A 27,439-nucleotide genomic window follows, 5' to 3' on the forward strand; every position below is an offset into this window, starting at 1 on the left:
TTTCATTTTGTCTTTTTTATAGTTGGTGCCGAGTTGAATAGTCCAATTCAATTCTCGGATAAAACTCGGAGCCAATCAAACCAACGTTTTTTAATCGATCGCTGAACGGAATTATTCGAAACTGGAGAAACTCACTTTTTTCTTGAATGCGCACAATTTGCGCATGCGCAAGGGCTGATTAATGGGTCCCACACGTGTCAGAGTTTGGAGCAGATAGTGGTGACCTAGAGTAATCGGTTTTGTTTAAATCGCGATGTGAACCAGTCATGTTCTCGATGACATTGTTGAGAAGGAATTTGGAACACAAACGGGAGCTCTGGGGGAAACAAATAAGAGTAACTGCGATCTATTACAATTTTGCACAATTTTTGCCTTGCAATTTATTCGGATTTCTTTTTACTTCACCAAGCAACCAGAATAGTGAAAGTTGGCTTTTCGAGAAATAATAATGTAAATCGAAACTTATAATTCAATGAGTGGTGATCCACTTATGTTCTATGGGAGAGAGGGTATTTTGTGATTAATATTTTCTCAGTCGTAAAAGGCAAAGCCAATGCGAGAAATCATAAGGCTATGCTTGTCTACGTTTTTGTTGGAGGGCGGGGCTCACAACCCCGGCGTGCGGTCGGCGTCCTAGTAGGACCCCTCCTAGCTGATGACCACCACACTTGACCCATTGCACTTCCTGGGTCAATCACTGGTGAGATGGCCAAAACAAAAAGACTATGTACACTGTGTGCTTTAACATGGAACGCTGTGAAATACACAGCTGGTAGAAAAGAAGGAAAACGAAATTGAAGCAACTTGTAGGATAATAAGTAGGAATTGCCAAAATTAAAAGTAACAGCAGTGCGCGCCTCATACATATTCTAGATAGCCGATACAAACCTACAACTATTAAAGAATTCACGCATCCCATATGAAAAAGCCTTGCATAGGTTATGTTATGCGCCGCATTCTAATTCCCAAGGGATTCGATGTATTTTTTTTCAAATTTATTGCTTATTTCTTACGGCCGCATTTTTCATCTGTTTGAGCAAGAAAGGAAACTTGTACAAAGATTGTACATCCCACATGGACCACGGTGTTGGTATTACCTAGGTAGTTGCATTTTTATGAGACGGGGAGGTAGGATGGGGATGAGGAGGATCCTATGTGAGTTTTCAGCCACTTTTCCAAGGATCTTCCAATGTTGACATCCTTCCTTGCTGGATACCCAGATTTATGCGTCTTCCATAATATCTTCCCGTACAGAATAGTACGATAAAGGGCTAAATTAAAGATACTTGCTCGAACAGAAATCATGATAAATTGTACATTTGTTAACAAATTGTACATCCCACATGGACAGTTGTGTTCAAAAGATAGAGAAGGAAGGCATCTGCATAGGGAGGAGGAGGGGGTAGATGGAGAACGAAATTATGAAACGAAACTTAGACATTCTAGAGTGTCTCTATAATTGACACTTGTTATAAAGTCTAAGATTCTTAATTAGTCTCTTAAAGGGTCGGATCAAAAGTACCCCCTTTGAAGAATCAAAAAAAAAGTTTTATGGTATAAAAAATAAAGGTGTTAAGAATCAAAAAATCAAATCAAAAGAAAAAAATCAAAAGAAAAATCGTTAGGGTTAGGGTTAGGATAAAAATCGTTAGGGTTAGGGTTAGAGTAATTGTGTTAGGGTTAGGGTTAGGGTTAGTGTTAACCCTAACCCTAACGATTTTTATCCTAACCCTAACCTTAACATTTTTTTCATTTGTTTTTTTTTATTTTTTATTTTTTATCTTTTTTATTTTTAACTTCATTTTTTTTTTATACCAAAACAATTTTATTTTTTGATTCTTTAAAGGGGGTACTTTTGATCCGACCCCTAAAGACCAATTAAGAATCTTAGACTTTATAACAAGTGTCAATTATAGAGACACTCTAGAATGTCTAAGTTTCGTTTCATAATTTCGTCCTCCATCTACACCCTCCTCCTCCCCATGCAGGTGCCTTCCTTCTCTATCTTTTAAACACAACTGTCCATGTGGGATGTACAATTTGTTAACAAATGTACAATTTATCATGATTTCTGTTCGAGCAAGTATCTTTAATTTAGCCCTTTATCGTACTATTCTGTACGGGAAGATATTATGGAAGACGCATAAATCTGGGTATCCAGCAAGGAAGGATGTCAACATTGGTAGATCCTTGGAAAAGTGGCTGAAAACTCACATAGGATCCTCCTCATCCCCATCCTACCTCCCCGTCTCATAAAAATGCAACTAGCTAGGTAATACCAACACCGTGGTCCATGTGGGATGTACAATCTTTGTACAAGTTTCCTTTCTTGCTCGATCAAATAAATATGCGGCCGTACGAAATAAGCAATAAATTTGAAAAAAATACATCGAATCCCTTGGGAATTAGCATGCGGCGCATAACAAAATTTGTTCCAGGCTTTTCCATGTGGGATGCGCATCATATATTGTTATGCACATCTTATCAGCGAGGCATTTCAGAATGAAATTTTCTTGATTTAAAATTACACGCGCAGTGAACATTCACTTTTTCCAAAGGAATCATTGCTAAGACATTTAATGTTTGCGCAGATAAAAGGGGGACATATTTTATCAAATATCTTTTATTAATATTTGTTAATATTTGTTAGTATTTGTTATAAGTCGCTTTTATCTACTTATTAAAGTCCTAACTATTTATTTCTTTATCTTTTTATCGACTATTTAAGAAAATATTTCATGACCATCATGCCATAAAAGGTATATATTTCTCTCTCTAGAACGCCATCATTACTGATCACCTTTTCCATCTCCAATTCATTTATCCTTATCTGCAATAGACCCTCTTAAGCTTCGTATGCACATTTTCCGTTTCTGATCACATGACATTCTCTTGAGAATTGTTCTTTTATGACGAACATTTTCAAATCTTTACACATGAAAGAATCAACTCCAAAGAGTGGCATCACATGGTCTGAAATGGAACAACAAACAATCCCGAAAATAATTATATTCAAATTGTATATCCCTCTAAAAAAGGAACATTTCATTAATCGGATTAGTTGAAAATTATTCCTGCTTCATGAAATAAAGCTCACTTTTCCTTGAATCATGTCATGCAATCACTAAGTTCAAGAACTATGCATACAGTGTTCTGTTCGGATTACCCGAATTCCAGGATAGGATTCCTATTTGAATGTATTTCCTATGTCCTATTTGAATGTATTGGAAACTCGTTATAGTAACCTCTTTTCTCAGGACCCATTAATACGTGTGGGATGTCCTCGTCTTATGATCTGCGCATGTGTCATGAATACGACAGTGAATTTCGGATTTCTATATCAAAATTAATTTATCATTTTTTCAGTTCCTAATTTTCCAACTTAGATCTGGACATTAAAGCCACGCATTTTATATACGCTAAAATTTCAAGTAAATAAATATGAACAGCATGCAGTGATGTGGTCTGTTTTCCAACCAGCGCGCTTTTCTTGATCAAACTCAACCCTTTTTGCCCATAATCATAAAAAAACAAGACTTGTATATTTGAAATTAATTTATTTTTTGCATTTAACTTTAACAAATATCAGTCTTCCTATGAAACAAATAGTATTGAAAAACTAGTAAATGAAAAAGTACGTTGTCAAGTTTAATAATCAAAGCTTAGACCGATAGGTGTTCTGGGTAAACAGCTAATGAGGCTAATCATGTTATGCATATTGCAGTTCTGCAGATCTCAAACATAGATGCAAGTTACTGAACAAAGCATTTTGCCACTCTTCATACGTGTCTGTATGTTATAAAAGAATAGTTCTCAAGGGAATGTCATGTGATCTGAAACGAAAAGTTTGCATACGAAGCTTAAAAGGATCTGTTGCAGATAGGGATAAATGAATTGGAGATGGAAAAGGTGATCAGTAAGGAAGGCGTTCTAGAGAGAGAAATATATACCTTTTATGCCCAGGATATCAACTTCCCAGAACACCCCTCGGTATTGGCTTTGATGATTTAACGTTTTTTCTACTTGGTGTTTACAATTGTTAATTGTTGTAACGTTGTCATATATAAAATTAAGAACAAAAGAATAACAAATAGGAAGAAATTATTACTTTAAACAAAACAGATGTAGTTTTACCACTGTTTTGAAGGTATGGACTAAAATTTTTAAGATTGCCTTGTTGGTATATAATAAATAGTCATTATTATCTACCTAGAGGGCTTTAAAATCAAGATATCAAAAATATTTTTAAAAATTAATTTCTATCGATAATTTTTTAATTTTTAAGGATGTTGCAATGAGGTGTATTTAGTCTACCTGGCACTATTATACAAACATTCCACATGGAATTATATGCTGGTCACATTTATTTTTTTAGACTAAAGTTCAAAGTCCTTGGAAATCAAAGATATAAGTATTGTTAAACACATCACCAGCCTTTCCATGTGTAATGGTGAAAGAGAGTTTACAGGAAAATAATAGAAGATCTTTATTTAAAAATAAATTCCTTTATTCTTGTGTGATTCCCTAACAAGATGTTACAATTATGTTACTTATATTCATCTTATACAATCCAGGGGCGGTTCTAGGAATTTAAAAAGGCCAGTTCCAAAATGGCCCTTAGCTACATGCAGAAAAAGCTGGTATGATCAGCTTTACAAAGAGGGGTTCCATTCTACTGAGCGTAAAAACCAAATATCGTAAAGGTGGGGTTCTATAGAACCAACTCTGGATCCGCAAACCTCCCCTGGATCTGCAACTGAAATAATATGTTAATTGATTCTTGTTTTCAGTTTAAATTACATAGAAATATAAATATTTTTATAATCTTTTTCTTTTCCTCATTATTTTTTTTCTTCCAAAGGTAAAAGCCTTCCTAAAGATGGAAAAATTTAGCAAAGAATGGTATGGTATCTAACTATCAACCTGAGTTTTACAAGGGTTTAACTTTTCACAAGCTGATGTGCTAGTCATATATACCTAATAAATAAACAGGTAACCAATGAACTCCAATTTAAAAAATAATAATTAAGGTTGAGATGAACATATTTTTTATGTATAAGTTGTCATGGTAACAAAGGTCCCAGTGCATTTAGCGATTTAGGTTGCCATGGTAGCAAAGTCATTTGCGTGTGACACTTTAGATTGTCATGGTAACCTAAGTCATTTGTATCTCTGTTGATGTTGTCATGGTATTCAAAGTCATTTGCATTTGGCACTTGGTGTTGTCATGGTAATCAAAGTCATTTGCATTTGGTACTTGGTGTTGTCATGGTAATCAAAGTCATTTGCATTTGGCACTTGGTGTTGTCATGGTAATCAAAGTCATTTGCATTTGGCACTTGGTGTTGTCATGGTAATCAAAGTCATTTGCATTTGGCACTTGGTGTTGTCATGGTAATCAAAGTCATTTGCACGTAGTTGTCAGTAATTTCAACTTCTTTAGTATGTCACATGGTAGTTTAATTATGTTAGAGTGCAAACAATATAACCGTGAAACTTAATTTAGTAATACTAAATAGCACAATTATATGTAAATTGTCCATTGTTTTCTATTGTTTAATTAGCACTATTTTGTACTATTAATTAGCAATTAGCATTTCACGGATTAATTGTTTGCACTCTAATAAAGGTCCTAGTTTAAGAAATTAGATATGTTGTTATGGCAACCAAAGTTGTTGCCATAACAGATCTTGTGAGCTAGGGGTTACTTTGACAACACAATATTCCATTAGGAGTAGGTTCTACTGTCTACAGTAACCTCTTGACCCTTAAGATGCATTATTACTGTCAATACTGTAACCTACACCCACACATACTTGTTTTACAAGAGAGCCCCACTTTTACCAGTGCTTTAAGGTGGCTTCATATAGTTTCGGGCTTTAGAGTAATAGAACTAGAAATTATTTCATAGCAAATACAGATCTATATCTTGATATCTGATATGCTGACCATATTAAAGACTGTGTTTAGGAATCATTTTTTGTGAAAATTTAGAATTTAGAAGTTAGCCACAAAATGCGGCCCTTTTTGCCATTAAAAAATGAAAATCTTTTGATTGTGTAATACGAAAGTTTGTTTTGTTACCTATTATATGACAGGGCTTTATTGAAATTGTGACTACAGAAACCAAGATATTAAAGAAATTTTGATTTTTCAAGATAAAAAGTTTACTGTAGTCAAAATATTTTCTATATTGCATCAGCTGACTTATCATTCTACGAAGAAAAAACACTTTGAATTTAAAGATATTTGACCAAGTAGCTTTTGAGTTTTTTTTCTTAAATAACGCATACAACCAACTTTTCGTGACATCATCAAAATAAAAGTTCTGGTACTGCGCATGTTTGTGCACAACCTGGCGCATGCGCGTACAAAAACTATATGGAGCCACCTTAAGTGCTTAAAACACTTCATTAATTATTATTTTATATAAACTACAAAATGATCATCAGCTCTTTGAGGCCTTTGAGAAGTTGTGGATAGTAGAAATACTTATGGCAGCTAAAATATACTGTAAAATTGACTTATCCATCCATGTTATCTTGGAGACTCCAAACAGCCCTCCTTCGTAGTACCCTAGGTGACCACCATGTTTCGTCAACACAAACAATGCTTGAGGATTCTCCTCTGCAATCAAAGAAAGTAGTTGAAAAATATTGTGAGATTTGTGCAGTCAGAGAATAAGGTGATGAATAAACGAAAGGATGAAGAAAGGAAATAAGGAAGGAAGGAACGAAAGAAAGAATGAACGAAGAACAAATGAATTAGCAATGGAAGGGTGGGTGGATGTATGGAGGGAGGGAGGGATGGAAATGGATGGATGGATACTAGATGGATGTATGGAGGGAGGGAGGGAGGGATGGAGGAAGAGATGGAGGAAGGGAGGGAGGAAGGGAGGGAGGGAGGGAGGGAGGGATGGATGGATGGACAGATGGATGGGGAGGGAGGAGAGGGATGGATGGATGGACAGATGGATGGATTAATGAATGGGATGGATAGATCAATAAGGAATTGTAGATTGATCAACTTATTGAACCCTGAAACAACCTCTGAGCTAATGAAAGTAAGGGCACAGCTTACTCACAGATCTTACTTTGCCAGAACGACCACTTGGCTGATGAAAGTCAGGGCATGGCTTACTCGTATATGAAATTGGAATTTAGCTCGTTAGGTTTTGCAGAGTGAGGAAAACTGGAGAACCCAGATAAAACCCTTGAATGCAGGCAGAGACCTGACAAACTCTACTTGCAAGTGATGACGGGTCTAGGAAATGAACGTAAGACCCCAGAGGTGAGAGTTGAGTGCACTATGTGTACTGTTTCAAGGCCACACTTCTTTTTATAACAGAAATCAAAAGCAGACAAAGGTAGAACCAGAACATACTCATACTGTTCATACAGTACCTTGTCCCTACGTTCCCCAATACCCAATCCATCAACTTTCCCATCCCAATGAAGGTGGTAGTCCTATGGGTGTTTTCCAGAGAAACTATATGTACATGTAGCTGGAAACACTTACCAACATGTTTTAAAGGAGAAGCAAATAATTGCTCAGGAATAATGGGATCATCACGAGCATTAAGCAACAGAACAGGCATCTTAATCTGAAGGGGAAAAATGTTAGTCTAAGCATTAAAGTCTTTCTGTTTTAATTTTTGAAAATTATTATTTTAAACTAATTTTATATTATAATTGTAATGCACATATGATATTTTTTATCAAAATATGCGCAATATAAATCAATAAGTTATTAATTATTATCATTAACCCTTTCACCACAACTCGTTTTTTTCTTAATGTACCCTATACACCAGCTAATTTGGTACTTTTGGTACCCAAATTACTTATGTTTGCTTAAAACTGAAATATCATAAAGAAGAATTAATCTTGATATAAATGAAGTAATGTTATTTTGTTACTCAAACCTTACCCTAGGTAATGACCAATTTCTAGACCCCAATATATGGATATGCTTGTTTTGGAGTAAAACGCGTATGCTAATGATTTGGCTGCAAAAGAGGACATGAGTGTTGTGGTGTATTTTTCTAGTGGCTGCTAAATTGGCCACAAGTGTTGTGCATATATTTTCCTAGTGGCTGCTCAATTGGCCACAAGTGTTGTGGGTATATTTTTCTAGTGGCCGCTCAATAGGGCACAAGTGTTGTGGGTATATTTTTCTAGTGGCAGTTAAAGGGGCCACAAGTGGTGAAAGGATTAAAAGGTAGAGGAACATGCAATTATATTATTTTCCACTTACATTAGTCATGAATTTACAGCTGCTGTTTTCTTCATAAAATGATTTTATATCATCAAAGTGTGCCATTCTCCTAGTCAATAAAACAATCATTATCAAATGTCAGTTTATTTCGCATAAATGTGCATAAATATTTTCCCATTTCAGAAGCATGTGGCATTCCTTAGAGTATCATTTCTTTGTTTAACAGTTGCGCATGAAAAGACATGAATGAAATAAAGAATCTAATTATTCTTGAGGGAATAAAAAAACTCATAATTTACAACCATCATTTCCTGTATGGGGCCCTTCCGTGAGGCTCTCAACACATGTTACCACTACATTCCATATTTACAATATAAGCCGGAGAACCCAGAGAAAACCCTTGTAGCAAGCGAGAGACTACATCAACAAACTCGACTCACATATGATCCATTCCAAGCCGGCCAGGCTCAAGTCCAGACCACAGGGGTGAGATGCAAGCGGTAAACTACTACGCCACCCATGCTACCCATATAATGTGGTCTAAAATGGGAAACCATTATGCCCAAGTTAAGGCTTGATGGGGTTTTCTGCTAGCTTTCCACTTCAAATTAAAAAAATTGTGGGTGCAAACAATTTAATAGAAAAAAATAACTATTTCCCAGATTTTAAGAAAAGTTTTTATAATGGTTTCTATCACTGTTAAGTGTTGGTGCTTTGCTTTGTTGCCCATTTTTGATATTGGTTTTTAAATTCCACTTAAGTAAAGCCGAAGAGGATAGGTTATTTGCTCAAGCTTCAGAAAATTTAAAAGAAAATTCAAGCATTTTGATAAATTTGACCTTGAAGTTTTCAGGCATCAATGTTTTGCAAAAACAAAGTATTATTTTCAAGTAACTGGTGATTGTAAAACAAAACATTATCAAGTACTGGTGATCATAAAACAAACATTAACCTGTTGAATGCTTCATCTAGTTCGTTCAGTGATGTAGCACTGCAGACATGAGCCTTTTGCATGCACATTTCAGGGTCTCTGAACAGAATGTGCTCATTCCTAAGTATTAGAGCCTTCATGTTTTGTGCCATGGCAAAGCTGTAGAATCTTCTTGCACCCTCCCAGTCACAGAATAATTGTGATGCACTGTTAAAAACGAAAAAGAAGAAATGATAATTTATTGGAAAATTTTGAGGGAAAAAAAAAGCTCAATGCATGGGATAAGAGCATGGAATGGTGGGAAGCAGGTGGATGGAAAAAAAGATCTAATGTAGAAGACACTTTTTGTGGTGCGAGGAAACATAGAATCCAGTGAAAATCCATAAAATACAGGTCTGGAGAGAACCAATGAGGACCTCAGCTTGATGGTGAGTCAGAGGCTTAAGCCCATGAACATAGCAGAGAGTGACAGCACACTAACAAAGAATGCTGATTTAACTTCTTTACAGTTCAACGATGCTTCAACTGAAGAATCATGGCATGAAAGTTAATTAGCCCTTTAGCGGCCAATGTAATAGTATGCTTTGTGTTTACCAAAACATTGTCACCAAAATGTAGCTCAGTGTTAGAGCATCTGACAGGCATCCGAAAAGTTCCCCTTACAGCTATTGAGAAATGATAAACTATTCTATACTTCTTTTCTAGCTTAGGAATAAAATTTCAAAATGTTCAGGACATTGTTATTCAAATATATGATTTGTTTATTTTTTCTCCTAAAAAAAATAGAAAGGACATTTTAAATCGGGATTAAATAACAAGGTTTTGCTTTAGGGAGCCAAATAAAGAAGTTAAATTGATAATTTGCTCAAAAGTTAATACATCTGTACAGCAATCAGATAACAATGTCTAGAGACATTTTGGTGACTGTATCACAAAGTATACCATGTGACAACTAGGGGCCCATCAGTCAATACTACAAGTGCTTACCTGATAATGTCATACCCTTGACAAACAGATATAGCACAAGTGAAGTTCTTTTGTCTTTCTGGTTTCTCCCCAAGATACTTGAGAAGAACATTAGCTCCCATGGAAAACCCAACTCCAATTAGATGATGACAGTTGTACCTTGCTATGACTTGCTTGACCAGGACTCTCAACTCATCTGTGCTTCCTGTTTCAGTTAGAGTAAGAAATCATTAACAAACTGGTGTGAAATTATGTATTTTAAAATTTGAACTTTAAGAAAATATAAACAAATGAGCAGACGAACCAACGAATAAATGAATGAATGAATGAATAAATGAATAATGAATGAATAAATGAATGAACGGACGGACGGAAGGACGGACAGACGGACGGACGGATGGATGGATGAGTGAGTGAGTGAATGAATGAATGAACAAACCAACAAACAAATGAACGAATGAATGAACAAAGGAAGGGAGGAAGGAAGGAAGAAACAAAAGAATGAACAAACAAACCTACAACAACAAAAAACCCCGAATGTACGAACCAACCAACCAAGGAACCAACCAACCAATGAATGAACAAAGGAACTAACAAATGAACGAACAAACAAACAAATGAACAAACAAAGGAACGAACGAAGGAACGATGAAGGAACGACGAAGGAACGAACAAACGAAGGAACAAACAAACAAACTTTTTGATAACTTTTTGATGGTTTGTCCTCTTCTTTATTTCAACATGGTCAAAATGTTGTGTAATTATGAGTAGCCAATGTTGATCCTTTTGGCAAGCAAGGGAGAGAGCAAACTCAAACAAACTACAGTACTGGTAAACTCACATAATCATATATACATGTATGCAGTTCAGTTGAGTATTTCTTAATAACCCAAGACCCAGCTGGCAGGCATGAACTACTGCAGTACTGTAGAGCTCTACATCTAACATCACAGTCAAAGGACAACAAAACACACAGTTTTCCCAAGGTCCTAGTATTTAAGTATTAATTATACAGTATACAAGCTCATCCACCTTAATATTTTTATAAAAAAGCAGTTTCAATATGTACCGTATGTAAATATTCTTGGAGAAGTCAGCCTAATGTTCTCTCTGGCTCCAAGATGATCCAGAACAGCCACTCGGAAATTATGATTTAAGGCATAACCAGCAAAGGTGCGTACATACTTGGTGTCACTACAATTCCCTATTCCAGGAACTATGATAATGGTATTTAATTTCTGAAGAAAAAAGATCAAATCTTGAAATTAATCAACAAATAAATTGATAATAAATGGATGGATGGATGGATGGATGGATGGATGGATGGATGGAGGGATGGAGGGAGGGACAGAGGGATGGATGCATAGATGGATGGATGGATGGATGAATGGAATGACGGATGGACACATGGATGGATGACTAGGCTGATGAATGGATGGTTGCACAGACAGGCAGTTGAAATGGATGGTTGGTTGGATCTATAGGTAGAGGGACTGACAGATGGAAAAAAGTATTTGGATGGATGTAGATGTATTGAATTCTGAACATATGAATACATGGATAAATGGATAGTTAGATGAACTACATGGACGGGCAGATCCAGATGAATGGATTAATTCTTGAATGTATATTTCTACAGTAAGATTAAATCCATACCTCTTCTCTCTTAGTCATTTCTGGTTCATAAACATCAAAGGTCATAGTGGCTCCATCTTTCATCTTAACCGTATGGTGCTTGCCTAATAAAGTTGGTGCATTTACTCTGCCAACCTGACTAGCAAACAATGTCTGCATGTGTCCACTTCTTGCCCATACTGGAGGAACATACCTGAGAAGCAAATAAGATACCCATATAAATTTCTTACACCATGCCGAATAGGTCAAAGGATAGAGACCAGATGAAGAGTGATCCCTTGGCCCTCCAGGTTGGGGGTTGGGCTGTGGGCTAATTCCTTGCACCCAGAAAACTTCCCTGATTATGGAAAACAAATTCATTCTTTTTCACCCCACTTGCAGGTGAGGCAACAGAGTAATTTAATTTTGCCACCCAGGGCCCGGTCCTACAAAGCCTGGATAGCACTATCCGATGGATAAATCTTATCCAGTGGATAAATTTATTGGATAACAACATCAACTTATCCACTGGATAAGGATTTATATGCCAGATAGCGCTATTCACCCTTCTTACAATCGGGCCCTGCTGAATGAATGTCCCCGGTGGAGTGAAGAGGACTAAAAAACCTTGATATAATGAAAGTATGCTATCATAAAATAAAGAAACAATAGTTAAGTTTGTCTGGGAGGAAATAGCTCATCTTAACATGAGTGATCTAGTGGGAGGTATTATTGATTATATCACAAGATCCTACTTGAGTTGTCAGGGCAAGATACTGTGAAGAAGCACTTAAAGTATGGGAAGCAGCTGCTATTTTATTTTATAGAGGGGTGAAAGTAAAGTGAAAGAAAAGAAACAGCAATTTGAGCAATGTGCAATCCAAATTTGAACAATTAATATAAAACTAAATCATAAATAAAATAAAAGTACTGTATTAAATATAGGATGTGGGTAGAGTGCAAACCATATATCATATCCATGAAATAGAACTAGCTTATTAAACATGAAACGACTAGAGTGCAAACAATATAACCGTGCAAATTTAGTATATACTACATGTAAATAGCACAATTTCATGCAAATTGAATTGTTTTCTAGTGTTTAATTAGCACCAGGTCAGCCATTCCTCATTTCATGGATTAACTGTTTGCACTCTAATTTAAACAAAAGAAACAGAATGAGTTTAGTGCTATTTAGTTTTTGCGCTATTTCATGGAAATATGGCTTGCACTCTAAAATATCAAACTGTAGTTTTTTATTTCAATTTCATTCCCAAAATATTTAATAGTTTTTTCTCTTGATTAACATGGGAAAGATTAATTCTGAATTTAAATCTTATGCCTGAAGATATATTCAAACTTATACTCAGGTTACTCATCTTTCTTCTAGGAAATCTTCATAATTTTGGAAACCCATCATTTATTTTTGACTCAAAGCCATTAAGACTCATATTTTGTCTCTGCTTGAAACCAGCTGTTTGGCATTAAGAATATTAATTATGCAGTCATTTATTAAGCTACCATATGTAAAGATATCAAAATTATTGAATATTCAGCACACGTTTCTGTCTTTTATAAATCTTTTCATTTAATATTAATAACTATTTGCAAAAAGAATGATTTGTTTAAACGATATTAAGAGAAAAACAAGGATGACAAGAATGATAAAGCACAAAAAAATATGTCTATGAAATGTAAAAATTAAAAAAATTTTGCATTCAAAAATGAGACAAGTGAAATGAAAATGAAATGCAGGATAATACATAATATTTGGTGAAACCAATTTCATTAATTTATGCATTGAAAGGATATATCGGAGTTTATCTACCGAAGGACTTTATAGTTAGCTTAGTCGTTAATAGAATAAAAAAATCGAGGATGTTTGGAACTGCACAGCCAAAAAAACAAGCTTAATTAATTTAACACAAGACCAGTCGTTAATAGAAAACAAAAACAACGTCTATCACTAGTAATACCATTAATTATGCAGAACTCTCTAGAAGAACACATTTCAAAGCCTTTTTCTCTTCAATAACATAGGTTTTAAGCGGCAAAAGCAGATTATTTCGGGTTGAAAATTAAATAAATATAGAATTTACTGAATTCTCGAAGGTTCAAAGTACAAAATTAAGCATGCAATCATTTACCGATTTATTACACAGCCTCGCTGAATAAAAAATACCAAGCTAAGAAAAGCAGTGTTATAATTGCCCTTGGCTGCATTAATGGCAGCCTTTATTTTGGTCTCTCAATATTGTGTGAAGATTATTACTAAGATTGATGTTATTTAGCCCATATAAACAGAGGTTTCCCAGCCTTCTCTTTGTCAGAACAGAATTTAAAATGAACATTACAAACCAGTCATTTCTAAGCTAAATAATAAATAGCCAACACTAACTGATTCGATTCATAAATATAACGAGGAGTCTTGTTTTACCACTAGTGATCAAATATTGGTTATAAGTACAGATTTTTTACTTACTTCTCCTTCAAGAATGGACAAGAAGCCTTGATTGCCTTTACAAAGTCGCTCCCGGAGTCAAAGGTTTCTGGCATTAGCTCTCGATCGGTTAGGTTCAAAATACGTATGAGAAAGCAGAGAATCACAGCCAAGAAAGCTATGATTGCAGGGACACTGATCATCGAGGTGGAAAATGCTAAGGTTCAGGGCAAACAATACAAAAGACAAGCGTATTGACATTTACATTCACTTCTATATTGGGAAACCCGTCAACTGTGAAGAAGTAGCTAGGGAGGGGTAGGGCAAGACAGCTTTTACTATTCATTCAATTTTCAGATACTATTTTACCTCATTTAAGCCTAAAATAGATCAAGAACTATAGTTCTTTCTTAGTTTTTAAGGGTTTTTCGTTTAATATATAATACGAGCTCTTTTGATGGAAATTGTCAGAGGAGGATAAGTTACCCTCCCCTCCCTCGTATGTTCCTTGTCGCGCCGAAACTCATGCCCAGTTTTACCAAAAACGCGCTCGCAGCTGCCCTTTTGCTTTTTATCAATAACACTTTTAGTCTTTTTGTAGATATTTGCTTTTCCCTTTTTCTCTTAATAATACCTACATTTTTTTATTGTTATTCTTATTTCGCAAACATTTTTTTTCCTGCGCTCTCGGATCGGATGAGGTAAGACATTTTGGGTTTCCTGTGGTGAAGACTTCCAAATAAGGTTTCTAGCGACAATGACGTCACTTACGTCATCAATATCATTATGACGTTTCAAATTAGTTCTACTTTTGTAGTAAACTTTGCTTGACGTCTCAAGTTTTGCTCCAGAAAAAGAATACAAAATTTGCGTGAAAAAAAGCGAAAATAAAATGGGAAATTGTTTTTCTCAGCTTAAGAAAAACAAAGTTTCACCGGAAGTGAAAACAGTGGCTAAATCTCCTTCCAAAAGCAAGAGTCACTTGTCTTTAGTCTTCGGGAGAAAGAACAGAAAGAGTTGTACCAGCAAGTCAGATGTTGGCGAAGAAACTTGCGAGGGCTTGAAAAAACCAGTTTCCAGTGAGGCAGCTTTGGAAACCAGGTCGGCCACTCCTTGGCCACGAAGCGAAACTTCATTGGAAGACATTTTGGGTTCATCGTCATTTCTTTTGGACGACGATGACAAGATGACAAACCATGTTGATAAAGTATGCGATGCTGATCAGCTTATCCAAGAATTGGACAAGATCAACTGCATCCGCGTTAATGACCATCATGCAACGACCAGCAGCAACCAAGATACAAAAGTATCATACAAGTGTGATGCACCACGCCCCAAGACCCGAAGAGGTCCATCAACCACACGCAGAGGTCAGGCCAGTAATGACAAGGTCCCGAAGCGCGAAGCCGGAGAAAAGCAACAAGTGAACGCAGCAGCTGTGCATTGCGCAAAGGACAAGTCCACGGGTGCCGCCAAGAAATGCGTACGATTCGTGGATGTTTCAGTCAATGCTGAAGCACCTGCTAAAGACCTGAATGGCAGACTTGAACAAGTGGACAAAAAAACAGTCACTCCTCTTGTTTATGATGACAAGGAGCTGGGTCTGATTGATCAGATCGAGGAAGAGTATGGCATCAGATAGATTGTTTGCAAGGATGATTGGATTGGCTGCAGTGGAGGATATTCATCTGGATGTGTGTACAGTAAAAGGCGCAAGTCTTAATAAGATCTTACTTCTGCGACTTGATTTGCAAGAATAAGACCACAGAAAACGAACAAACAGTACAAGATTAAACAGATGTAGCCCCTAAACTGAGCTGCGGCCAAAAGACAATTCCATTCCCACTTTCCTTTCTCATCCCATTTCTCTTTCGTGTAATTTGGTGCATATTGTACGAGTATTAAAATCCACGCACTGAATTCAGAACTGTCGGAACTATTTTTACTTCAACCGGATAACTACATTACGCCTTATTTTTTAAAGATGTTATTGAAAAAAATAAATTTTATTTATATATTTCTTGTGATAAAAATATTATACTAATAAAATATTTTAAATGATAATAGTTAGTCTGTTATATTTAATTTGCTCTGAGTTCTTTTAGTTTTAAATGCAACCGATAAACAAAATGAACAAACTGTTTTATAAATCATACTTTATCGAGATCTAGGCTGGTATGACTAAGTAAGGAATAGGGCTTTTAAGTTGTGACGTATATCCGGGTCCAATCGCGCGAGGTAGGGGGTTAATTTGCGAAAATCTTGCCACAACTTATTCCCAGGATTAATCTCTACCTTGAACATTCATATGCATGAACAGAAGATCCTGCTTTGAAGAAAAAACACAGAAAAATGTCTATAGAATGAAGTAATTATGAATTTGAACCCGGAAGTCGTTTTTCGTTTGAATTACGTCACACTTAAAAGCTCTAATGCGAGTACAATTTAACTGAGATAAAGAATAGACTCAGGGGTCGGTTATTAATTAGAGGTGGAGGGCCACAAACATTTGTTTAAAACACTTAGAGTGGGGGGTTATTATTTTTTGTATAAAATATATATTAAGAGGGCAGCAACTTTTCTTTGAGCAGGGAAGGGGATCGATTAATTAGTTAATGACCGGTCCGTGAAAGTCTATCATAATATAGAATACTTATGAAACATTATAGATAGAGCGATTAACTCCATTACACGTTAACTTATGATAAGTATGTACTAATAACATTTAATAAAGTATAAAAGTATTATTTTACGTCTAAAATTAAGGTATAGATGAAAAGAGGTCATACTTCTAAGTTAAAGGCTTTCGTTTCAACATCTATTGGAAAAATCCAAAGCAGTTTGTCATCGTGTTTTGTCACTTCTTTTGACCATGTTTGGAAGATGGTGATGTGACGTCATGATCAGTGCGCGAATGTCAGTCAGTCTGAGAGTTTGTTCTGAAACGAATAAAATCAGGAGTCCCATTACTAGAGGCGTCTATATCAATGTATTACTCGTGATTAGCGATTTAGATGTGTATATACGCACGCCATAATGGGCTCCTGATAAGATAAGCTGGAGTTAATCGCGTGAAAAAAGGTCTTAGGATTAGGGAAATATTTTAACTGGAAAAAGAAGTGCGCTACGTAAACCTGGTAACGCATTGGTCACGCAAGCATTAGAGGAACGAAATACTTATGCGCAGCTAGTACCTTCATTAAAGAACTTAAGAGCACCTAAGCTTAGGTATGTTATGATGGTTGGCGGTTTTTCCTTTGTTACCGACCACGAATAGCAACAAAACAATGTTACTGCGACTGGTCTTTTCTTGTTACCTCTGATTACTGGCCTTGCGCAACAAAAGGAATACGCCTTAGTCTCTCTAGTCTTCTTCACAGCCGTCAATAGTATCGGTCCCAGATCCCCTCGAGCTCTTCTCATTTGTGGGGCGGGGCGCCAGGGAGGAACTAGAAACGACACCAATGGCGACTACGAAGAAGACTACGATCTCCCTCAGCAGTCATACTAAATTACTAAATCTACTTAATCGTAATCACGATTTCTTAACGTTGTTGTAACGTTGCGTCATCTGGACCTTACTAATGCATTGACTATCAAGCAGGGGCTCAATAGTCCTCACTCTACCCTACATAATAAGAATTTGTACACCTATCTGCTACCTACGATACCATTTCTTTGTGTTGCCGAGCGAGTATCGGTGTTCGATTCATGTGCAAAATGACAACTATTTGTTTCAATGTCGGTTTGACCCTGATCCGGTGCCCGATCGAATAATATTCGAAAATATCCCGCGCTCACGACTAACCTCCGAACGACGAACAAGAAACTCGGTCACTGACAGTGAAACTATGGTTCATACAATTTCACATATTTCTAACAGTTCATCTTGTTCCACTAGCCAGACGATTAGCAAGTCGTTAAACATTGTTCACACACTTGCAGGTTTTGCGATCCTTCCTGAATCCTAGAGGACAGATCGGTAATTTAGGACAGTAGCATCGACAGTTTCTCTGCTTCCTTACTTTATTAGTATCTTTGCACGCAGTTGCCTTACACACGCACTTGCACTCTTCTGGACTCCAATGAAATCTCCTGGGACAAATTATATAACTAGGAGGATGACACACACACTTACATCTGACGCGGTCCCAGCGATGGTAGGCGGGACAGGGTCTTGACCTAGCTTTGCATTCACATCTACATTTGTCTTGTGAGAACACTTGCGTTGAAGGGTCGCAATCTGATGGTTTGGTGATGCATTGACACCCACACTGAGTGTGGTTTACAATCGGCATTATGCGGTGTGATGGACGCAACTGATTTTTGCTGGCGCTTGGTGAGTTCCATGACACGAGGAAAGATAGCAGACTTATATTTTCTGTAGCTGAAGGGGGGTAATAAAGTAAAGGATTATACGTAGATTAAAGTTGAAGCAAGGAAGCAAGGAAGCAAGGAAGCAAGGAAGCAAGGAAGCAAGGAAGCAAGGAAGCAAGGAAGCAAGGAAGCAAGCAAGCAAGCAAGCAAGCAAGCAAGCAAGCAAGCAAGCAAGCAAGCAAGCAAGCAAGGAAGCAAGCAAGCAAGCAAGCAAGGAAGCAAGCAAGCAAGCAAGCAAGCAAGCAAGCAAGCAAGCAAGCAAGCAAGCAAGGAAGCAAGCAAGCAAGGAAGCAAGGAAGCAAGCAAGCAAGGAAGCAAGGAAGCAAGGAAGCAAGCAAGCAAGCAAGCAAGCAAGCAAGCAAGGAAGCAAGGAAGCAAGGAAGCAAGGAAGCAAGCAAGCAAGGAAGCAAGCAAGCAAGGAAGCAAGGAAGCAAGGAAGCAAGCAAGGAAGCAAGCAAGGAAGCAAGCAAGCAAGCAAGCAAGCAAGCAAGCAAGCAAGCAAGCAAGCAAGCAAGCAAGCAAGCAAGGAAGCAAGCAAGCAAGCAAGCAAGCAAGCAAGGAAGCAAGCAAGCAAGCAAGCAAGCAAGCAAGCAAGGAAGCAAGGAAGCAAGCAAACAAGCAAACAAGCAAACAAGCAAACAAGCAAACAAGAAAACAAGCAAACAAGCAAACAAGCAAACAAGCAAACAAGCAAACAAGCAAACAAGCAAACAAGCAAACAAGCAAACAAGCAAACAAGCAAGCAAGCAAGCAAGCAAGCAAGCAAGCAAGCAAGCAAGCAAGCAAGCAAGCAAGCAAGCAAGCAAGCAAGGAAGCAAGCAAGCAAGCAAGCAAGCAAGCAAGCAAGGAAGCAAGCAAGGAAGCAAGCAAGCAAGCAAGCAAGCAAGCAAGCAAGCAAGCAAGCAAGCAAGCAAGCAAGCAAGCAAGCAAGCAAGCAAGCAAGCAAGCAAGCAAGCAAGCAAGCAAGCAAGCAAGCAAGCAAGCAAGCAAACAAGCAAGGAAACAAGCAAGCAAGCAAGCAAGCAAACAAGCAAGCAAGCAAACAAGCAAACAAGCAAACAAGCAAACAAGCAAACAAGCAAACAAGCAAGCAAGCAAGCAAGCAAGCAAGCAAGCAAACAAGCAAACAAGCAAACAAGGAAGGAAGAGGGAGAAAATAACAACTGAAGAAAGGAAGGGGACAAAACTTAACAAAATATTGCCACTATTAACATAGTAAATATAGTTTCTTTCAGCACCTAGAGTTATGCCGACGTATTATCTATTATTCATATCGGTTGTACCTGTTGCAACACATTCCTGGACCCTTGGCTTAGTACTACAAGATCCAGCACAACGGTGCATCATAACATTGAAGGGATAATGAAACCCTTGATGATGGCTTGGCTGTGGAACTTCAATGACTGTTGGATACGGTTTACACGGCGCATCATCGAGAGCTATAGGGGGGCTGGTGTCGTCAAAGAAAGAAACCACTCGCGTGCGGCCAACTGCGACTAAAAGACGAGAATAACATTTACAAAACACACAAAATATAACGCGCGTTCAATTGAGACTATTTTCTTTCTGTAGGCTTGTGCGAGAGGGTAAATAGGTAGGTAGATGCGAGTACGTTGGTGAGCTCACATATCTCACTAAATACAATAGGGACTTTTAGATTTTTAAAAGTGTAAGGTAAGGTAAATACTCCTTCTCTCCTAATATACCCGTGAAATGGTCAATACTGAGTATACATTGAGAGTCTTCCTATTTACAAATACCTTGTTTAGCAAACATGCAAACAGACAGTACATTCATTTCTGCGATTTTTTTTAGTTTTGAAAGTATTTGAGTACGAAATCCAGGATTTCACTTTCGGAGGTGGTGGGTACTACTGGGTATCCCAACCCCTCCCCTGTAAATCGGGTTTCGTCAGATGACAATTGTTTTGAACTTATTCCAAAGGCTAGCTATGATTTTATTGATATTACTACTTACCAGTCTTCAACTTGGCGTTTTGGGTAGATTTCTTATTCAATAAGGACTCCCATCCATTTTGCTGTTTACGTGGTGGTGGTGGTTGTAAAGTAATGTTCCCTAGGTTAAAGGCCGTCATGAATGTGTCGAGGCTGTTGACATTGGCCATGATACGCTTCAAGTCTGGTGGCAAGATCTTTAAAAACAATAGCCATATTGAAGGGCGAATCCAGGAATCGAAAAAAGAAAGTGGGGATCGAGAGACCATGACTCTCACGGTCTCTTTGTTGGGTTTAAACCTGCGACCCTAGGCTTGAATTACACAGCGGTCAATCTTCTACACAGAGCCTTTTCGACGAGCTTGCGCAGTAAGAAAAAAGGACCCTGGGTACGAGATTGCACAGCGGTGAGAGACAGCGCGCGCCGTATAAGCGCATGCGCAACCGAAACTTATCAACAATGCACTCCGCAGTCCAGTGTCCATTTTATTTTTCCAGAGGAACGTTTGCATGATAATCGAGGGGAATTTTTTACCGAAAAAAATTCCCGCAATGAGCTGATAAGCCGCGTATTATGTACTGATAAGAGTAGAGAGCAACTTGACCTCTATCACGTGGGGCGCCCAAGGTCTTTCTGCTGAATACTAACATGACTGTGAATTAAAATCGTCAGCGTTGCCTCTCTTCTGCCAGTTGAACAGGGTTCTTTATGGGTGACATGAAATTACATATATACTAATACCTAGTCAGATTTTTGTTCAGTTTTTCGTATTTCTTGTTCGTAATTTTGCTTTTCCTTTCAATTTCGTTTTTCGTTTTTCACTTTTATTTTAAAGATATGTCTTTCTTTTGGAATGAGACTATCACTAGACGAATATCGAAGAAAACAGAAGAAATTCAAACAACGCAAATAAAACAATAGTTACACAAAAGCTACCTATAAATAGATAAAACATCAGCACGACAAAAACAAAATGCAAAGTTTGTCTATTGAACCGAAGAAAACAGCAACCCATTTCCGTCTTCACGATTAAGTTCCGGTCCTTCAGGGGTCCCGTCATATGTAGCTATTTCCGTTGTCAGTCTTTTTTGTGTGTATCCATCCAAGCTAGGGTTAAACCAAGCCTACACTCTGTATCTAAAAATCTCACATCAGAAAGCTCTTTTTTCCCCTTAGTGTTGATAATGACATAAAGGTCGGTCATAAGTAAGCAGATCAAAAGAATTCAATCAGTGAACATGTGCACATGAAGTTATTTGCCAATACTTAGAGTCCGCGTGGAAAAGAGTACTTCTTTTTATACTAATGGATCTAATGTATGTTAACTAAAAAGACAAACCTAACCTTTTTTTAAAGGTTTAAATTTCATGAGAGAAAAAGTGATAAAACTCTTTACGTACTTGCATGGAAATCTAGAGGAAGCTTTAGCAAGCAACGGCTTAAAATTCAAAAGCGTCACTTCAACTGTAAAACGCATTCATGTGAATCGGTAGTAAATACCTCATGGAAATCAGACTCGTGGCTTACGATGGACATCGATTAACTAACAGATATCACATCCTTAGCTAGGTTAATCTTTTTCAACCACGAAATAAAAAATTTTAATAAATTTTACGACAGAGGTCAAAATACAACTGCGCGAAGATGAGAACTGAGCCGATGAACTAGATTTAAAAACACATACAATCAAGGATTGTTTACTAAAACAAATTTGGAACTTACCATTCCACTAGTGGCTAATGTTGACAAAACAACAACCCACAAACATGCATATATCTTAGACATATTCCTTCCTCTATGGATAGTAAGCTTGTAAACGTTCTGTGAGCTAATCTTGTTTTCAACTGAGAGTTGATAAACGTCACCTTAAGTAAGTTAAATGCTGAAAAGCGATACCTCATGGGATTAACCAATCGTGGCCAGGCGTGATTTGAGTGCTTCCGGTCATTAGTGATAAGTTTAAAACAATAATAAGTGTGAAAAAATGAACAATTAACGTCCTGAAGCATTGTGCTTTGTACTTCTGAGCCAAACAGGAAACAGCACTCCCTGTCGCTTCGGAGTTTGTACGAATTCAATTGCTTATAGGAAAATGAAATTTAGAGAGCTGAGCATTGGCTGAAATTGGCTTTCACTTTGCTAAAGAAAACCTGTTGATGATTTTCTAAAGCTAAGTTTATAGGCCGTCGTTAATTGATCCATCGCCTCATATGATATTTATTACAAGATAAAAATACCTCTACTCCAAGCTACAGCTATGATAATCTTATCTAAAGAGAGTGTGACAAAGAAAAGAAGAACTCAATTTAAAACAATCTGAGAAACGGGTGAAAGTGAAAGTCTAATAATCTGCAGTGTGCAGCGTGACTTGCGAAACAATGGAAAGAAGAAAAAAATACCGAGCTGAGAAAAATCTGTCTGATAACTAAGAAACCAAAACTAGCGCTGCAGTCGGACAAGACTACAATAGAATGCAGAGCTTTGTTACGGTAATTCTTAGACAAGACGGAAGGCAAGCATGAAATCAAAGAAAGTGAAAACAGGAAACGAAAAAGCTAAAGCAAGGAATAACACCGTGTGGTACTACATTAAGTGAAAGAGAAGATTTAGTTGCAAAGAAAAGTTTGGTTTGAGGAAAGATTAAAGAAAAAGATAGGACTGAAGGAGGCAGAATGGCAGTTGCAATCAGTAGATCTGTTAGGCTGATCAAACGTAATGAAGAAATTAGTGAAAGATGAATGACCATGTAAGACACGAGGGCCAAGAGCCGGCGATGGAAGGTAGTATAGGCAGGCATAGCCGGGAAGAGAAGAAGGGGGTGATGGCAACAGATCAGAGTTAAAAAAAGGAAGGAAAGGCATATAAAAGTGAAAGGAAAGTAAAGGCAAGCAGGATGGCCGCCATAACAGTAAATGCAGCATATACAATAATCAATGAGACAAGCTAAACAGGAGGAAACAACGGAGCAAAGGCGGTGACGAGCGCACCGTAAGAACTGCAAGCAATCTCTATGATCCCTTTGGAATTTATTTCCGTCACTTCAGTGTGCTATTAATATAACATGCATACAGTCCCTTGACTAAACGTTGTCGTTTGATCGGCTTCATCCCTACGCGCCTAGACCGAAAAGGATCATGGGGATAATTAATTCACAGTTACTAGCTGCCGCACATGTTATCTAACACGTCTTGAGCTCGCTTTTTTCGGTCCCATTTAATTTGCTGAAACCATGCCTCGAGCATACGGCGAAGATTTAAACTGGCGAGCAGTTTGGATCATAAGGAGCCAGAGCCACTTGGATACCGACACAAATGCAGGAAATTTTCCCGCATTCCTCGAATTCCTATTGACGGTTCCAGGATTATTAACCACTAGAGGCGACAAAATTATGGCAAGTAGCTGTCAACGAATTGTTTGTTTTAATCCTATATTTTGAAGGCGATTCAAAACAGTATGCCTTTTTATTATGCGATATTTAACATATATAAACATTTATCGATCAATTCATAACAGTAACATTAAATAATAATACATTTGAAAGTTCGAGGATTCATCCTTTTTAGTCGATACCAACGGCAAAAAATGTCAGCATTAGTTTTCAGACACCAGTATCCTCAGTTTTGAAATGAACCGAAAACCTTAGGCTGGTCTCCTCGTTTAAAATAATTTGACAAACTTGTAGTTTACGAACAGGACTTTTTAGAGACGTGCACTCAGACTGAGTGTTTAGAATTCGTGTGAACTACTAAAATACGTGTTTTACACTAAAACGTTTGCTAATTATTAATTAATTGAGAAACTAGAGTTTGCGACATGATTGTAACAAGTTGCAAACGTCCTTCCCTGTAGGTCTTTGGTCTGGACTCTTTTCTCAGCACTTTCTATAGAGAGATTGAAATTGACAAATTTGAAGTTCTTTGATCACGTATGAATCTTTAAAGATACAACCAAGAGAGAAAATGTCACTGGCCTTACTTTTTTCTGACTCTGGGGCAAGGTGTCTTGGTTTGCTGGCATTGTTGGAGGTTTACGTCCACACCATTTATAACCTCTATGATGCTTCTAATCTTCTTCTCTTCAAGAAGTAAAGTCTTGGGGTTTTGCCTAAGTATCCCAGCAAGGATACAAAAACTGGTGCCAACGTAGACTTCATCCTTTCGATAACCTCCTCTTTGTTGGCCTCCGTCAAATACATGATGGTCTATTTGCGCGCCATTTTCGTCTTTAAGATCCTGGAGTCGTATCTTCCTGATTTCTTTAGGAAATTTGCTAGCAAAAGCAGCCCCCTCAAACCTTTTTGGTGACTGACCACATATCCTGGTATTTAGTGCCCACCAGTTTTTATGGGGTTCGAGCAATAGATTATAAACTGTCGTAATCAATTGTGGACGAAGCACTCTGATCTGAAGTCATCACGGTCTTATGACTCGAGTTGCAAGACAGTATAGGATTATATATTTTCAAAAATTGCGCGCTTGTCGAACTTTGTTTGACACTAAGCATATATACACGGTAAAGAATATAAAACAGCAAACAACGTTATTGAATTTCAAAGCCCTGTTGACATAACCTAATGGGATGATAATTTGATCCATAGCAACAGCTTCATCATGCTAAGGTGAAAGAAAAGTGGTTCTGGCTCCTTATGACGCAAGTTTAGTGTAATTTACCCGTTATCCTTTTCGGTCTAGGCGCGTAGGGATGATCCGATCAACGACAACGTTTAGTCAAAAGACTGTATCGTCCTGGCTACACTCTATATCTAAGTTACGACAAACACTTTATTCAGATCATTTCAATTTTTGTTTATTATAATGTATCGGGATCACACATGAATGAGTTACATTCTTATTTACTTCTTGCGTGCTATTTGATTCTTGTTGACACCCCTATACTGAACCTTGAATCCCTTACGTACTCTTCCCGTCGTAATCCAGTTAGTCTTGAATCGCAACCACATGTAGTTAAGGCATTCAAACGGCTTTATCGATGTCCCCAAACCTGACCACTCGTAGGTAAGATCCTTAGTCACCTCTCTACCAAAGCTGATTGCCAAGAAGTCGTGGTGATCTTCTGTATCGAACTCTAGTAGAGACATCATTATCCTGTCGTTGGGTCTAGCGATCAGCCATACACAGTCCAAGTTGTTGTCGTAGGGGTTTGGGTATTTTGGGGAAGTGATGACTCCTTTAGGATCTAATAGTGTTCCTCCACAGTTCATGTCTGTGAATTCGAAAGTGTATTTATTTATTGAGAAAAGAATTAATTAGTTTTGGGGTCAAGATTGCGGATAATAATTCCAGACCACAGGGTCATTCGAATCCCTATTATCAAAACTTCTCTTTAATGATTTCGTTTAACACGCATCTTTGTACATTCCCTGGTGATGGGATAAAGACCCGAAAGCTTGGGTAATAAATAGTAATGCGTAGAAAGCATATATAATGATATGATTCTTTGATTCCTTTTATCGATGGTCATGCTTGAACAGATATTACTTGATTTAGAGAAAGAGGAAATACCTTACGCGCAAGCTGAAGGAGTACTGATCAAGACGCTGAATGAATTAAGAAACGCCGGCTCTGACAAAATGAGAACCGGAAGCCAAAGCAAGGAAAGGAAAGCAGAAAAAAGGAAATCCTGGTAACCAGGAAAAGCAATCAGAAAGTCATCCGATAAGGAAGGTTAGTGAAAGTTAGTGAAGGAGGTGCTCGGTCTAATCGGTATTATTACGCTACGACTAATAAAAAGGGTATAGACATTTAGCAGACAAGGAAGAAAACAGGAAGTGAAGGGGTTGGAAGAGCATGCGCATAAAGGAAGACAGACAGACAGGCGGACGGCAGAGTCAGGCAATCAGGTCATCAGGTGGACATGCAGACAGGCGGACAGTGGCAACACGAATTAACGGGAAGAAGGTACGTAGAGAAGAGTCAGGCAGGCAGACAGGCAAACAGAGCAGACTCAAGCAGACAGGTATCTATATATGAAGACAGGTGGAACGTGGCAAAAAGAAAAGAAGGCATGGAGGCAGTATCGGTGGGAGTGCATAGAAGGATGCACGCAGAGTCAAAATCAGGCAAGTAGACAGGTAGACAGGCTGGCAGACAAGAGATACAATGGATATACAGGGAAACACCCCCTCCCAAAATATAGCTGAGATAACCTTTAACTTATTCAAAATAAAGTAACTCTTCCTTAATTTTTCTACAACAAAATATCATCTTACCAATCTGCGTGTAGTCGACCTTGAATCCCTTCATCGCCGTCTGCCCATCGGAAATTAATCGTAGCCGAAGACTATTCCCCGAGGAAGTGAATGGCCCAGGCATATTAGTTGTTCCGTCAAAATAAATCGTTGGCGTTTTTTGGTTGGTGTCGTAAATCATTAGCAGATCTTTTCCTAGTTCAGTCTTGAAGTCTTTGAAGTTTAAGCGGACTTTCTTGTCTACAGGGACGCGTATCTCCCATGTGCAGTACTCGTTGTTGTCATAATCTGATGGATAGTTTGGAGAGGTAATCGTTCCGGTTGGTCCGACGCGTAGTCTACCGCAACTCGTGGCTGAATTACATTGATTTAGTTTAAGAAAGAAGAAATAAATAATTGAATAAAATTAAAAACATAACTTAGATCTGAGTTGATAAGGAGAGGAGAGGATTTTTTTTTTTTTAATCCAATCGTAAATTCATTCTTGACATTTTTGTGGGGTTTTTTTGCATTCCATTTTTATATTTTTTTCTTTTCTTTTCTTTTCTTTTCTCTGAATTTTCATTAATCTTCTTTTATCTTTTCCTACTAACAATCAGCTCTCTTCGATCCCCAAAAATGTTACTTTGTTCATTTGGACAAAATTTCGTGTTGTTACTGTAAAACAAGCTCACGGTATCCAAGTGCGTGACACTGAACGTGACACAGTGCTATGTCCTAGTACTTCATT

The 27,439-nt window shown here is 37.6% G+C and overlaps 3 protein-coding genes across 5 annotated transcripts in view; all 3 read right to left on the reverse strand.

The window, feature by feature from the left end:
- Positions 1–4,485: 4,485 nt before the first annotated feature.
- On the reverse strand, positions 4,486–14,463 carry LOC116298789 (monoacylglycerol lipase ABHD2). 2 transcript variants are annotated; one of them, XM_031707344.2, is made up of 9 exons: positions 14,211–14,463; positions 11,771–11,942; positions 11,184–11,352; positions 10,136–10,319; positions 9,170–9,355; positions 8,257–8,326; positions 7,519–7,603; positions 7,085–7,139; positions 6,494–6,627 (listed from the first exon to the last, which is right to left on the reverse strand). In XM_031707344.2, the coding sequence occupies exons 1-8, from the start codon at positions 14,369–14,371 to the stop codon at positions 7,090–7,092; spliced, it is 1,077 nt and encodes a 358-aa protein (XP_031563204.1). In that variant the 5' UTR covers positions 14,372–14,463; the 3' UTR covers positions 6,494–6,627; positions 7,085–7,089. The 2 variants fall into 2 exon arrangements, with proteins under 2 accessions (XP_031563202.1, XP_031563204.1); XM_031707342.2 differs by lacking the exon at positions 7,085–7,139 and having other exon boundaries at positions 4,486–6,627.
- Positions 14,464–16,088: 1,625 nt separating this feature from the next.
- LOC116298792 (uncharacterized) lies at positions 16,089–22,381 on the reverse strand. Of its 2 annotated transcripts, XM_031707348.2 has the most exons (5): positions 22,224–22,381; positions 20,523–20,697; positions 19,829–20,041; positions 18,307–18,555; positions 16,089–17,107 (listed from the first exon to the last, which is right to left on the reverse strand). In XM_031707348.2, coding segments are annotated over exons 1-5 (702 nt in total). In that variant the 5' UTR covers positions 22,287–22,381; the 3' UTR covers positions 16,089–17,105. The 2 variants fall into 2 exon arrangements, with proteins under 2 accessions (XP_031563208.1, XP_031563207.2); XM_031707347.2 differs by having other exon boundaries at positions 16,089–18,555.
- A 2,900-nt stretch (positions 22,382–25,281) lies between these two features.
- Positions 25,282–27,439, reverse strand: part of LOC116298780 (sushi, von Willebrand factor type A, EGF and pentraxin domain-containing protein 1) — a 28,251-nt gene continuing 26,093 nt past the window's right edge. The window contains exons 33-34 of the mRNA XM_089038807.1: positions 26,731–27,063; positions 25,282–25,724 (exon numbers count right to left, since the gene is read on the reverse strand). Coding sequence (XP_088894933.1) covers positions 25,354–25,724; positions 26,731–27,063 — 704 coding nt within the window. The 3' untranslated portion in view covers positions 25,282–25,353. The remainder of the gene's footprint in view (positions 25,725–26,730; positions 27,064–27,439) is intronic.

This window comes from Actinia tenebrosa, unplaced genomic scaffold (assembly GCF_029948245.1).
Source record: "Actinia tenebrosa isolate PJP-AT-01 unplaced genomic scaffold, QUT_ActTen_1.0 PGA_scaffold6__47_contigs__length_16458017, whole genome shotgun sequence".
Taxonomy (NCBI): Eukaryota; Metazoa; Cnidaria; class Anthozoa; order Actiniaria; family Actiniidae; genus Actinia; species Actinia tenebrosa.